Genomic DNA, 15,342 nt, shown 5'->3' on the forward strand with positions numbered 1-15,342 from the left:
TCAAGCCCCTTGGATTTCGATAGTTAAAATTTTGGTTGAATGTGGAAAGCAGAATTACCACGGCGGAAGGTGGAAATTCTGCTGTCTGAATGGTCCTGCGGAATCCCATTCAAATTAATTTGTAGTAAATTATCCCAGAATTTCCTTTGGAATTCTTCTGTTGAATTCCGCACGGAAATTCTGCCATGTGAACGTACTCTTAAATTGCCCATAATTCTCCACAAATCTTTATGACACTCTACAGAAAAAGAAACATTACTACCGTACTTTAGCTTAATCCACATGCATTCAGCTCCCCCTAGAGGTATAGGAAATAATTTCATCATTTATTTTGCTTCCCAAAGGGGGTTTCCCAGACATATTGGGGGAGATTTATCAAAACCTGTCCAGAGGAAAAGTTGCCCAGTTGCCCATAGCAACCAATCAGCTCGCTTCTTTCATTTTTAACAAGGCCTCTGCAAAATGAAAGAAGCAATCTGATTTGTTGCTATGGGCAACTGGGCCACTTTTCCCTTGCACAGATTTTGATAAATCTCCCCCCATTGTTCCCTTCATATTCTCTTCATATTTGCATCTTAAAGGAAAACCGTTCACCCACACTAAACCTAATACACCGGTTTATAGTGTGGGTGAACAGGAGTCCAATAAGGGGTCACTTACTTAATTATGTCCAGTAGGTTCTGAGATATGTCCCCCAGAATGTCCTCTGCCGAATTCAGTGAATCGTGCACAGGGAGCGGGGCATTACAGGGGCGGGGTTTTGTGACTTCACTTCACTGGGATTTGGAGTCACAGACAATGAATATGTAAGCTGAGTTAGTGAAGCCTCACCCCCAGTGAAGCCCCACCCCTGTGAAGCCTCACCCCCTGTGAAGCCTCACCCCCTGTGAAGCACCACCCCCTGTGAAGCCTCGCCCCTGCACACAATTCACTGACTTCAGCAGAGGATCTTCTGTGGCACATAACTCGGGACTCGCTGGACATATATAAGTAAGTGACCCCTCGTTGGACTCCTTTTCACCCACACTATAACCCAGTGTATCCAGTTTAATGTGGGTGAACAAGATGACAATTTCCCTTTAAGACATTTTGCAGTTCACAATTTGATGTCCCGGAAGATTTTGTATGTCAAACAATTCTCCTGTCTGTGCCAATATTACTTTTTCTTTCCCCAAGTAATCTCTAACTTCCTTCTCTTGCAGACTCTTCAAAAGAGACAACTTTAGTAGAGAAAACACCATGTTCTGCCATCCAGGCCCCGGTCTGTGTCTGTCCAGATGGGTATTACTGCTCCCAGCATGGAGCATTTAATAATAGGTGTGAGCTCTGCAAACCTAACTTCACCTCAACAGAGAGTCCGCCAGGTGAGATACTGGAGAATTCTGAAATATTAAAGAAAATTTGTCATCAGCACTAACCCATTGGTACAGACATGTAGATCAGGTGACACTGATGATAAGGATACTTACCTGATCATGTTCGGTGCTCCGGTTCTCTGGCTATCCTCTTCGGTATCTTCCTTTCTGGGCCCGATTCGGAGCATGGGCGGAGCTTCAAGATGTCACCGCTACGGTTAGTGGAGATGAAACTGATGACATATTTCCTTAAAAGGAGATAATCGAAAGCATTAGGTCGGCAGCAGTTCCCCCACATTAAGTAGGTAGCATAGTTTCCCCACATTAGGTAAGATAGTTTTTCCTGACACACACAGAGACACACAGACAGACACACACACCTGGCCTGCGCAGCGTCCCTCGTCAGACCCGGGCCGCAGGCTCCCTGTGCTAAAGTGGCTGTGGCACTATTAAGCAGCTTGGGCTGCGCCAGCATCGCAGCCACTTTAGAACAGTGAGCAGTGGTGGTGCAGCGACAAGGCCGGCCCGACCATGGACCTAGGTGGCAAAAAAAAAAAAGTGCCGCCTGGGACCATGGTCCCATTGGGTCTCATGGTAGGGCTGGCCTTGCCTGTGTCTACTGTACGTCATTTATAATACTGGTGTTTTCTTATGGGGCAGAGGTGCCTTTGAGACCATTAGGCACCAAGGCCCCATTGCGACTGCTACCTCTGCACCCCCTATAGTTGCACCCCTGAACCTCACCCTCAGAGTTGTGTTGTGCAACAACACGGAGCAGTCGAGTGAAGTGACCCAAATTAACCTCTAACAACTCACACGTCTGTAAGCTTGTACGTTTTTTTGGGGGGTGCAGCATGGTGTGAAAGAAGTGTGACCACTTTGCATCAAATGTAATACAATTTACGACCACAAACAGGTGTAAGTTGTAGAAAAATATGAATGCCAGCTTGGAGCTGCTGTCAGAGCTGTAGCTAGCTCTTTTTGATCCTGAGGCGAGAACAGAAAATTGCGCCCCTCCCCCCCTATTTTTGGCTTTGGGGCACCCCTTGGGGAAAAAAAATCAGCGGGACACCCTTACCGAATAATTTTTTCTATGTTGGCTATATGTAGGACCCTCTGTAGGTAAGCAGCTTGGCCCCGGTTTCACCCCTATTTACAGGTGTAGAGGAGTACTGGGGTGAATAGGTGTAGAGAAATAACAGAGGGGTGTACATGGGTGACAGTGAGGTGAACAGGAGTGATAGAGGGGTGTACCTGGGAGACAGAGGGGAAACAAAGGGGTGTACTTGGGAGACAGAGGGGAAACAGATGGGGTGCACATGGGTGTCAGAGGGGTGTAGAGATGTGATAGAAGGTTGTACATGGATGACAGAGGGGCGTACATGGGTAACAGGGGTGTAAAGGTATGACATGGGTGACAAAGGGGTGTAGAGAGGTGTACAGGGGTGACAGAGGGGTGTAGAGGGGTGACAGGAGGGAGGGGGTTCAGTACCTGAAGCTGAGTAGGCCTCTGTCAGCGCCGCCCCTGCTCCTTCCCTCCATCCACATCATTCTGCTGAGGGACCAGGGAGAATCCGGAATCCAGAGCTGCTCCACAGGAGAGGAAGGATACATGAGGATTGGAGCTGCAGCATCACCCGTCCCGGCACTGCACACAGACTTCCCTCCCACCCGTGACTCACAGGTGCGCAGGAAAATCTAAAAAAAATTTTGCGCCATATTACCCACAAGTGTCCTGGCACCCCGGTTAGGAATCAGTGCCTCGGTGTAATGTGTGCTGGACTCCCTGTGCAAGCAGGTGCAGCGGCCAGGACCAATGCAGCCTTGGCCACTGCTCCCCCTTGCAACAGCGCACCTGAGGCGATCATCTCACTCGCCTCATGGGAGCTACAGCCCTGGTTGGTGTTGAGACTGCCACATGGACAGCCACAGATGCTCCGGATTCAATGAGAGGCCTGAACCTCTCGAAAAATCCAGCATGCGTGAGAGGGACATATGGATGTGTTGTTCTTGGTAACCTAAAGTAAATAATGGCAGTTAGACCATGTTCACACCAGTGTTGGAGCTTTTTTTAGGAGCTCCACCGCAGAGTCCATTATAGTGATAAACAGTAGACGTGGATGGCACAATGGACACAACGAGACCCGACAAGTCCCTTTGACTTTTAATGGGGTCTGTCAGGTTTCCGTCTGGTGTCCGTTGTTTAAAAGCATACTTCACTGAAAAACCTTTTTTATTAATCAACTGGTGCCAGAAAGGTAAACAGATTTGTAAATGACTTCTATTTAAAATCGTAATCCTTCCAGTAGTTATCAGCTGCTGTATGCTCCAGAGGAAGTTGTTTTCTTTTTGAATTTCCTTTCTGTCTGACCACAGTGCTCTCTGCTGACACCTCTGTCCATGTCAGGGATTGTCCAGAGTAGGAGAAAATTCTCATAGCAATCCTCTCCTGTCCTGGACAGTTCCTGACATAGACAGAGGTGTCAGCAGAGAGCACTGTGGTCAGATAGAAAGGAAATTCAAATTTTTATATAGAAGTAATTTACAAATCTGTTTAACTTTCTAGCACCAGTTGACATTTTACAAAAAAACGTTTTCCAGGGGAGTACCCCTTTAAATATCAATGTAAACACTTGTATTCCCCACAAAATGTCAATGCATGGAGAATTTTTTTTCAAAGACCTTTACATAGTCTTTTTTCTGTTATTCTTCCTGGAAATGTATAAAACCATAATATTTTAATGGTTCGAACATTTCTGCATGCGTTGATACCAAGTATGTTAATTTATTTTATTTACAATTTTTTTATATGTAAAATGGGAAAAAGAGGGATATTTTTTTTGTTGTTGGGGGAGTCATATTGGGCAATCCTTTGATTGCTGATACTGTTTAATGCTACGCATATCAGCACTGATCAGTGTTATCTGTGAACTACTTCTATGGTCTTCCAGAAGGCAGACCATAGCAGAAGATTGCCATAGCAGCCTTGAAGGCAGGTGATTGGACCCCTGTAATTGTGCTGCAGATGGTCCCATGAGTCTCTGTATACTTCTTTAATACTTCAGATGCTGGGATCTGCTGTGGCATTTTTTTTTTTTTTACCACCGTAGCAGGGTAGCACCATGTAGAGCATCTGGCCCACGGAGTGTAGCATCATTACTAACCTCTGCCAGCTGTATACGGCATAGTGTAACGCTGGATACTGTCCCTACTCCTAGAGGGGCAGCTATACAGCCATGGGTACAGCTCAGGCTGGGTAAGAGGTATATATTGTATATCTTCTTTCCAGCAAGAATATAAAGTAAAGCAGCGATCTGTATAGATCGCTGCTTTACTTAATCCCTTGCTAGGTGGAGCGATATGTGCCCTCCCAGCAAAAAAAAAAAAAAGAGTTAAGTTGCACTGCTGTGCAGCACTACTTACTACTTAACTCTTTGGTCAACATACAGTAAAGCAGCGATTGCTGTTTTACCATAACCCTTTTCTGGGCTAAGCACTATACGCAGGCCTAAAAAGGAAAGAGTTCAGTAGCACTTCTGAGCAGCGCTTGTTAATTCCTTGGGGGGGGGGGGGGAGTTATACAGTATACAGCCAACAGCCCTCTATATAACTGGCATTATTCTGTATACAGTAAACAGAAGATAACTTACCTCTGTTCCTGGTCCAGCCTAGTCCTATACTGCCTCTCCTCTTGTGAATGCGTCAGTAGAGGCGGAGCTACACATGAAGACATGAATGGGGGTGGTAAGTATGGCTCTGTTGACATTGTAGCATGCCTTTTTATTTGAAAAAGGCATGTTAAAAATGAATAATGTGAACAGAACCTTTATGGCAGTGTTTCCCAAACAGCGAGCCTCTAGCTTTTGATGGATAGGGGATACATTTTTTAGGATGAACCATAAGTTAATTTTAAGGGCATCTTTATTTTTTCCACTAACCCTTTTAGTATTGTAGGTACACCTCCTATGAGCCCATTGTGAAGGTCTTGCTGCAGGACGCCCTAGTCATAAAATGATAGCATATTCTAGCTATAAAAAGCTAAATAAAACACAGCAGTCAGGGGATTATAATAAGGGTGGGCATCATGGCCAGGTGGGGCGTCATGCAAATTTTGCAATGGGGCCCCAAGATCACTTTCATAGTTCTGTACTAAACAGTTGCTTTGGTATAAAATATCTTATATAGAGAAGACACGAGAGCTCTGCAGAATGTACTAGGCAAAAACTATAAGTGACTTTGATGTTTTTTTTTTCTCTACAGATGTAGAAAAGATATACGAGATATCTATGAAGCCCTATTGGATCACCATTGGTCTAGGTCTTTTCATGGTGACTGCTGTGGTCATCATACTATGTCTTAAACCATCAGTGTTGAAGAGATTTGGTGAGTATAATATTTCACATATCTCTATTTACAAAGGTTTGTGCAGCTCAACAGATAGACTATCGGGTAGGGAGCAGAGGTTAAAGGGGTATTCTGGCCAAAAACATCTTATCCCGTATCCAAAGGATCTCCTTGCAGCACCCACATTCTATGCGGGGTTGCATCTCCAGTTTCGGAAACCAGCCGTCACGCCCCCTCCCATAGACATGAATGGAGGGGGCATGATGTCACATCCCCAGTCCCGGAAACCCGGAGGTTTCCGAAACTGGAGACGCAGCCCCGCATAGAATGCGGGTGCTGCAGGGAGATATCGGTGGGTCCCAGCGGCAAAGGAATACCCCTTTAACTGTAAGCACACAATACCCAAGGTGCTATATATTGTATATTTTCCATTTGTATTTTTTTATTTAGTTTTATTTTTTACTATCCTACTATTATCATTACCATCATAACACTATCATCATCATTATCATTCTCACTGTGCCCTAGCATATCCCTGTAGGGAGCATTGAGGACTGTATTTTTCCTACACATCTCTATTTGTTTGAGAATTATTATGTCTAGTGTAGTCCTGGTGTATTATAGCGTAATGTTCCAACTTGAATTTTATTCATATTTTTTTTAACTCTTTTTCTGTTTTTCAGGCCGCATGATAAAAAACAAGGTAAAACTCTGTCCTCCATGATCTTGATATTTATGATGTATTGCTTCATTAGCAGAGTACCCGACATTGCCAGGTCTTCCTACCTAAACTCTAAACCTTGTGGGAGAGGAAAAGCAACAATAAAGCTTTCCTCCTCATATCCCTTCCTCATATACAGACCTCATATCCCGTCCTCATATCCCGTCCTCATATCCCGACCTCATATCCTGACCTCATATCCCGTCCTCATATCCCGACCTCATATCCCGTCCTCATATCCTGACCTCATATCCTGACCTCATATCCCGTCCTCATATCTCATCCCCATATCCTGACCTTATATCCCAACCTCATATCCCGACCTCATATCCCGTCCTCGTATCTCGTCCCCATATCCTGACCTTATATCCTAACCTCATATCTCATCCTCATATCCAGACCTCATATCCAGACATCATTTCCTGTCCTCATATCTCGTCCTCATATCCCTTCCTCATATCCAGACCTCATATCCCGTTCTCATATCCCGTCCTCATATCCCGTCCTCATATCCCGACCTCATATCCCGTCCTTATATCCCGAGCTCATATCCCGAGCTCATATCTCGACCTCATATCCCGTCCTCATATCTCATCCCCATATCCTGACCTTATATCCCAACCTCATATCCCGTCCTCATATCTCATCCCCATATCCTGACCTTATATCCCAACCTCATATCCCGTCCTCATATCCCTTCCTTATATCCCATCCTCATATCCCGTCCTCATATACCATCCTCATATCCAGACCTCATATCTCGCCCCCCATATCCTGACCTTATATCTCGTCCTCACATCCCAACCTCATATCCTGTCCTCATATCTCATTTTTATATCCAGTCCTCATATCCTGTACTTATATCCTGACTTCATATCCCAACCTCACGTCCCGTCCTCATATCCCAACTTCATATTGCAACATATATCTTGTCCTCATATTTCTACTTCATATCCCGTCCTCATATCATGACAATGTTAAGTTTTCTATGTATAAATTACGTATTTAGGACCTTGGTGATATGAAAACTTCCAGTGATTCTGGATTGGAGATGGTTTCTCAGTTTTCTTCCTAACCTCTGATAACTCCAGAATTGTTGTAATAGAGCGGTGAGCAGGGGAGTAGAGGTAATGGTGCGGTGTAGTATCAGGTGACATATCTGTGAGCATGTTTAAGCTGATGAAGCCATATTGGAAGCTCATAGTTCTCAATCTGTTTAATTTAAATTAGGCCAAGACATTAGTATTCATGTATTGGAGGAAGTTTTTATCGCAGGCCATAGATATGTGAATTAAACAGATATCTGTGCATTGTCCAATGTGCTGAAACATTTTCCTCTCTATTTTTAGAACTGTTCAATGTCAACTCCTCAGACTGAGACGCCTGGTAAGTCAATAGTGTTGAGCGTGAATATTTGAAATGCACATTTTTGCATCCTTCCCTGCTTCCAGATTGTGGTCCAAAGAAGGCTCCAATATTATTTACTGTGTGAGTCGGTGTGGAGCGCGAATATTCCATAAATGTGAATATGCAAATATTCGCAAATATTGGCATTTCCAGAGGACACTGATCCCTCCCTTCTTTTAGTAATGTAGGGTATAGTGTTAGTTGAAAAATATAATTGCGCAGTTGCGCTATACAAATTTCATTGCGTCTTTCGCATGGGAAAAAAAAGTGACCGAACATAGCGAATATGCGAATTTTGCGAACATAGGACAGATATTCGTCCATATATTCGCGAAATATCACAAATTCAAATATGGCCCCTGCCACTCATCACTGTAAGTCAATAGCGTCCCCCACCTGACCATTATGCTTATCAATGCTCAAACTATTTTCATACGAAACAAGACCACATTTATGTTTGAAATTCTTTGTTTTTGGGGGACTGAGGAATGGGAATACAATGGAGGAAATTTATGAATAGTGGCGCAATATTGTGCAAGAACTTAACACTGGGTTGTGAGACTGTGAAGGGTATGTTTACACTGAGAAATTTCACCCTGACAAATTCCTGGTAGAGATCAGGTTAAGGTTCAGCCAATTTTGCTGTAAAATCGCTCAACACTTGACTGGAGGGATTTTAGATAAGTACTTTCATCCCGCCACACCCGAACAGCCGTTTCAATGCCCTCTTGCAGTGCCAGGGCCCCCAGATCCGAACCAATCTCACTCAGATGCACACCATCATCCACCAAAAACTCACCCGGCTCGCCCTCCAACTCCACATGCCGGACCACAATCCCCCCATTGAGCTGAACAAAACAGCCCACCTCCTTATTCAACTTCACCCGGGCTTTGTTCAAGCGGACCACCGATCTGGCACAACGCCACACCCTCCTAGCCACCATATCTGACCACACCACCACCAAACCTGGGAAAGTGGACCACAAACGAAGAAGGTCCATCTTAATATTGCGAATAATCTCGCGAGAGGGGCGTAAACCCATATCTTTCCCCCCCCCCCGCATGTACCACAAGCACATTGGGAGCACGATCAAGCGCAGCATGAAACTGCACCTCCCTACACAACTGACTCCATAACATACCCCCCACTCCAATCCAACGCAACACAGCCACCGACCTGTCAAACCCCAGCTGCTTCCCGTCAGGGCGAACTGCTGCTCGCCGTGCCCCCCGGTGCACATATGAATGGCCCACAATCCACACCAAACAAGGCGAAGGATCTGTAAAACACAAAAAACTAAGAAAATTCAAGCTACCCAAAATTACCCCAGGTCACTCAAATCCCAGCAAAGAAACAGACCCCTCCCCCCTACAGCAGGTGAGGACGTACATACAAACGGAACCGATCAGATTCCCACCTCCCTATCTGCCTGATGCGATCAGCCCCCAAACCCCACCTTGCTGCTTCCGTAGCAGTGCCAATCCTGAAGGAATGGGAACTATAATCCCTTGGCACCAAACCCCGTGCTGCCAGACACTGCCGAAAAACAGCCACAAACTGATACTGGGACAGGAAGGACCCATCCCTATGCACCAACAACACAACTGGACCCACCGGACGCACCTCCAAAAAGTCCCTCACAGGACAAACCCTCGAACCTTCCAACTCCCCCAACACCACCCAACGACCCCGTCCAGACTGATCCGTTTTAGACCGACGGATCCGACACCGCACTTCATCCACCCCCAGCACCACATCCCCATACAACAAACCACCCACAGATGACCGACTGCGTGCCACCAATTCAGACACCCGAAATGCACCAAAAAATGCCAAAGAAAAAGCCAAGCGGAACAAAGAAGCCTCGTAAGCATCCCTATATTCCAAATCCACCCTGCTAACCAAAAAAACCAAGAGGTCAAAAGACACCGGACGCCGAGTATCCGGCCTCACCCCCCCTGCCCGATAGCCCCGCAAAGCCCGCTTAACTAAAGAATGCTTGGTCACATCCACCTACCCCCTAGAGGCAAACCAGAAAGCCAAAGCAGACATGCGCACATGGGCAGAGGGGATGTGCATTAATTTGGAGCGAAGAATTCAAGAAGAATTACTCGAGTAAATTCCTCTTGAATTACTCAGTGTGAACGCACCCTTAGTGGGAGGGTTTATCATTGTTTTTGGCTTATTTGCGCCAAATTTTTCAACAAGACGCACAAACATGCCCAACTTGCTGTAGGGTGTCACTTTTGTAAGACATGGCAAGTAAGGTATGAATTTGCATTTTTTTTTTAAGCTTGTGCCCTTTTTTGCGCCTTTTTCAAAAAGGCACACATGGTAAATATCTTCTACTGCCTTTCACAGACAGTTTTGCAGAAAGTGTCTATTTTGAAAGTGCTCAAAATTTTACCGCAAAAATTAACTGCGTAAAAAATTACAGCCAAATTACAGCCAAAAAAAAAATGTCAGGAAGGCGATAATGAATCTCCCCCACTATCTTTGTTGGGCTAGGGTGACAAAGGTGTTAATATTGATATCCATTATTCATAGTGGCCTAGAGTGAGGTTAAAGGAAACCTGTCACCATGACTCATTACACAGAAGGAGGAGCTTAGCAGATTAGGAGTCCAGTGGGTGGTCCCCCTTAACAATTGACAGCTTTTCCTGTATAAAAATGTATACAGCATATATACAGTTAGTCACTAATAAGGACCGCCCATTGGACTCCTAATCTGCACAGCTCTCCTCCTGCTCTGTAACAGGGAAAGAATAAATGACTGTTACGTTCAATTGTTCCCAATGGGGGGAGATTTACCAAAATTTATGCAGAGGATAAGATGACCAGTTTCCCATAGCAACCAATCAGATCACTTCTTTAATTTTTCAGAGGCCCTTTTTGAAAATGAAAGAAGCGATCTGATTGGTTGCTATGGGCAACTGGTCAACTTTTCCTCTGGACAGGTTTTGATAAATCAATTTCCATCAATATCTAAAATCCCTGAGGTGGAAGAAACACCAAATATTTAGAAGGTTTTGGGGGTTAATGGAGGAGTTCAGGACAGGACAGTGGGGGAGATTTATCGAAACCTGTCCAGAGGAAAAGTAGCTGAGTTGCCCATAGCAACCAATCAGATCGCTTCTTTCATTTTTCCTAGGCCTTTTCAAAAATGAAAGAAGCGATCTGATTGGTTGCTATGGGCAACTGGTCAGTGTTTCTTCTGGAAAGGTTTTAATAAATCTTCCCCAATGACCATATAAATGGACACTATTTAAATGTCAATAAATCATCAGCATTAGGCATTTATATATTTAAAAGGTATCAAGGCATAAAAGTACCAAAGTCATACTAAAAATAGGCAATAAAACAATAACATTCTGGTTGCCTGCAGTCATAGCTAGAGGCAGCTCACTGAATAGGCCAGTGTTTCCCAACCTGGGTGCCCCCAGCTATTTCAAAACTACAACTCCCAGCATGCCCGGACAGCCTTCGGCTGTCCGGGCATGCTGGGAGTTGTAGTTTTGCAACAGCTGGGGGCACCCTGGTTTGGAAACACTGGCATTGGGATTTATAAAGCTTTGTAGGAACTCAATATACATTATAATGTCCAGGATGCAGGATTAAAGGGGTTATCCACCATAAGGTGATTTTAGTACGTACCTGGCAGACAGTAATGGACATGCTTAGGAAGGATCTGCACTTGTCTTGGGGCTAAATGGCTATGTCATGAGATTACCATAATACTGTGACTAGCTTTTTGTGAACTGGTATTTCCTGTTTGAGTTTTTATTTTTTGACTACAAATCCCATAATTCCATTTCTCTCCCTCCCACACATCAGCCACCCCACCCATTGAAACATAAATGAGCTGCATCCATTCAAAAGACCTGTGGTTTTCAATCAGGGTGCCTTCAGCTGTTGCATTAGTTGCAGATTGATCCCTCTACCCATTGAAGCAGACAGGCTCCCCGTCATCAGCTGACTAATGATGTCGGGTCTCGGTCGCATTGCAAGCTGGGAAAAATCTGAGACAAGAGTCATTTTGTATGCTGTTAAAAATAAATATTGGGGTGAAAATCACATAAGAATTGGGAGAAAACCGTCACACACAGGTACAGGCACTATATTATGAACTACACTAACTTTGCAGCCACTGTAGCATCATTAAATAAAAATAAATTCCTGGAATACCCCTTTAAACTACATAAAACTATATAAAACATAATGTGCAAACATACCAGCCATGTCACAGCCGCATAATATGATGTGGCGCTGAGCGGCGACCACCTCCTCAACACCAGTGCCCATGGGGGGAATGGCCCAGTGGCAGAACAGCCCCAAAGCTGCTCAACTTACCTTGCGGCTCCGGCCCGCACCACCCCACTGGCAGGGCACCATGGAAGCAATGGTGCTGTGTGGCAGCCATTGCAGCAGTGGCCCCATATCTGTGGGGTGGCACAGTCCAGAGCCTTGGGCTAGGTCGCGCTGCATTAGGGCTGCTCTGCTACTGGGCCTTGTCTCTATGGGCACTGGTGTCATGATGGTGGTGGCCGCCGCCCAGCACCATGCCACTTTATATTAGAGATCCTGATACACACAGGTTATTGTGACATGGCTGTGACATTATGATCATAACATTCACTAATGTATGTATATATATATATATATATATCATATTTGTGGATGATGTAGATATGAAACCATGTCTGTTTTCCTCCATTGATGTCTTAATGTTCTATTGTCTTCTACATATAATTTCACAGCATTGTATTTTTCTTCTACAGCGACTGTAGACATGGAGGTGGTCGGAGGCCAAGAACGTCCTCTTTTGAAAGATATCAAAAAGCCCATGCAAGAGCAAGGAAAAGATCTGAATTTCCCTATTCAAGAAACCAGCACTGACATCGGGGAATCCACTTTGTTACCCAAAAGAGGGGAGTGATGTCCGACCTGCGATCTGCCAAATTCATCATACTCCATATATCCCCCATGGATACGTTTGTATACAGAATTGGATTATGTGGTGCCTTGGAATGGAATATAATATATATATATGCCCCCTCTTTCCACACGCCCAGTCAACATGTGATGGTCATAACTTTGTAAAGTTATGTCATGGACTGTTCAAGCAACTGGAAAAGTGGCCCATTTAGGTGGGAAATCCACAGATTGTAATGGGGTATGTTGGGTTCTTAGGAGGCCATTTTCTAAGGTTTCACCCTCAGAAGACCTAGAACATAAGCACTTTTATTTGGAACCCTACTGTATTTGGTGCATACAATTTATTTTTTTGCGTGTGAAATATACCAAAAAAATTGGACAACGAGGGGATACTCCCAGACTCTGACTGGACATTGCTATTAGGATCCACAGGTCCAGTCAGATTTGTAATATTTCATTTACAGACTGAGAAAAGTAGACAGGGAGTTGTGGACACTGAGCCGATGTTGGAGGGGCTGAAGATCTGGTTGCTGCTGGCCATTCACTGGTGAATACAGTTGTATTCAGGGATATTGGGCTGCTACTGTACGTCTATGGGTCTTACACCTAAATTCTTACCTGTAGCATGAAGATAGTTTCGAAGACGTGATGGGGCTCTGGGCACTTTAATGTTAGGTGGCCCAGTACGGGAGATGTTGCCCCGTACCCTTGCTGTCCTGTCAAGCAGCCTCCTTCAGTGTCCCCGGGGCCCCTTGCACCTGTTTCCCCCATGTACATATTTTCTGCTGTGTATTGTATTATACGATGTGATGTATCTTTAAAAGTCATGTCATGTGATTGTTACCCAGGAGGTATCAGTGGCTCTTGCTTCTTGCTGAGGTCCAGTGCAGTCGTGCCTAGTGTGTGTGTCCAGAGTGTTGGAGGCCTCAAAGTGAAGTCCTGCAGCCACCATCAGGTCAAGTAAGCTAAAGTCACAGCTTTATTTTTCAAGTCGGTCCCTGTCAAGTCAGCGTGGTCTGCATTCAATTGTCCAGTCCTACTACAAGTCCCAGAAAGCTACCGTTGTCCGTAACTTGGCGTCAGAGTCTTTATTGCCCCCGTGCCTAGCCCAGGATCCATCAGTATAACTTCAGGTGGTTTTAGACTAAACCATGACCTGGCGTCATGAATACAAGGGGTTAATGCCATCTGCCCCTAGGGTAACAACATCTGCCCTTATCAGACCCCGCTACCACAAATGTATACATAGAAATACTCAACATCATTGGGTCTCACCTCAATAAGCTCCACCAATGTGATCTACCATCTTCTCAAAAAATTTGCATGTCAGACTTGGGCATGTGTCAACCATGACGGAGGAGATCCTTGTCGGGTGTGTCCCACATGACCGAGGAGCTCCTGGCTGTACGTGTCCACCATGACCGAGAATCTCCTGGCTGTACATGTCCACCATGGCTAAAGAGCTCCTGGCTGTACGTGTCCACCATGACTGAAGAGCTCCTGGCTGTACGTGTCCACCATGACCGAGAATCTCCTGGCTGTACGTGTCCACCATGACTGAGGAGCTCCTGGCTGTACGTGTCCATCATGACTGAGGAGCTCCTGGCTGTACGTGTCCACCATGACTGAGGAGCTCCTGGCTGTACGTGTCCACCATGACCGAGAATCTCCTGGCTGTACGTGTCCACCATGACTGAGGAGCTCCTGGCTGTACGTGTCCATCATGACCGAGGAGCTCCTGGCTGTACGTGTCCACCATGACTGAGGAGCTCCTGGCTGTACGTGTCCACCATGACCGAGAATCTCCTGGCTGTATGTGTCTACCATGACCGAGAATCTCCTGGCTGTACATGTCCACCATGACTGAGGAGCTCCTGGCTGTACGTGTCCACCATGACTGAGGAGCTCCTGGCTGTACGTGTCCACCATGACTGAGGAGCTCCTGGCTGTACGTGTCCACCATGACTGAGGAGCTCCTGGCTGTACGTGTCCACCATGACTGAGGAGCTCCTGGCTGTACGTGTGTACCACGACCGAAGAACTCATGGCTTGGAGAATAGTCATCTTAACCATTGTTGTCTTCATTCCTACATTAAACACCTCCACAGTGGCATGGACAGTATTGGTATGGATAGTACTTACAAGAGCCCCTGAGTATTCTCTATATTTTGAAGATTTAAAAAAAAAAAAATATTTTGAAATAGTACGTCTGAGGAGATCATCAAATTCAACCTTCTTGGACCTCCTCACATTTAATGGATGGGGCTGCCCAACAAGGCTCAGAGAGAAGTTACTTGACCTAGTAGGGCATTTTAGTAGGGGTGGCCTGAAATAGACTTTTTATTACCAAAATGGATGCAACCAAGGCGTACATACCATGTACCTGCTAAGGGGGCCCCTAAAGAGAACAGAAGGGAATTGCATTGTCAAAACGTTAATAGTGGGAAGTATTGACCTATGGGCCATGGAGTACAAAGGGAAATAATCACCATGGAGGGCAAAATCAGATGCCATAATAGGAGGCCAGTTTCAATACCTGCTATGGGGCCCCCTTTCTTCTATGTTTGCCCCTAGAGGAA

At 45.3% G+C, this 15,342-nt stretch overlaps 1 protein-coding gene and 1 long non-coding RNA gene across 5 annotated transcripts in view; one reads left to right on the forward strand and one right to left on the reverse strand.

Moving 5' to 3' along the window:
- LTBR (lymphotoxin beta receptor) overlaps positions 1–14,045 on the forward strand; it is a 214,515-nt gene extending 200,470 nt beyond the window's left edge. For all 3 annotated transcript variants that reach the window (XM_056530732.1, XM_056530733.1, XM_056530734.1), the window contains 5 exons: positions 1,203–1,364; positions 5,616–5,738; positions 6,383–6,402; positions 7,770–7,806; positions 12,607–14,045. In XM_056530732.1, coding sequence (XP_056386707.1) covers positions 1,203–1,364; positions 5,616–5,738; positions 6,383–6,402; positions 7,770–7,806; positions 12,607–12,764 — 500 coding nt within the window. In that variant the 3' untranslated portion in view covers positions 12,765–14,045. The remainder of the gene's footprint in view (positions 1–1,202; positions 1,365–5,615; positions 5,739–6,382; positions 6,403–7,769; positions 7,807–12,606) is intronic.
- On the reverse strand, positions 1,224–14,099 carry LOC130282473 (uncharacterized). Of its 2 annotated transcripts, none has more exons than XR_008846406.1 (3): positions 14,039–14,099; positions 1,470–1,603; positions 1,224–1,382 (listed from the first exon to the last, which is right to left on the reverse strand). It is a non-coding gene; the product is annotated as an uncharacterized LOC130282473 (long non-coding RNA). The 2 variants fall into 2 exon arrangements; XR_008846407.1 differs by lacking the exon at positions 14,039–14,099 and adding an exon at positions 3,211–3,303.
- Between the last annotated feature and the right edge of the window lie 1,243 nt (positions 14,100–15,342).

Source organism: Hyla sarda, chromosome 7, assembly GCF_029499605.1.
Source record: "Hyla sarda isolate aHylSar1 chromosome 7, aHylSar1.hap1, whole genome shotgun sequence".
Classification (NCBI taxonomy): Eukaryota; Metazoa; Chordata; class Amphibia; order Anura; family Hylidae; genus Hyla; species Hyla sarda.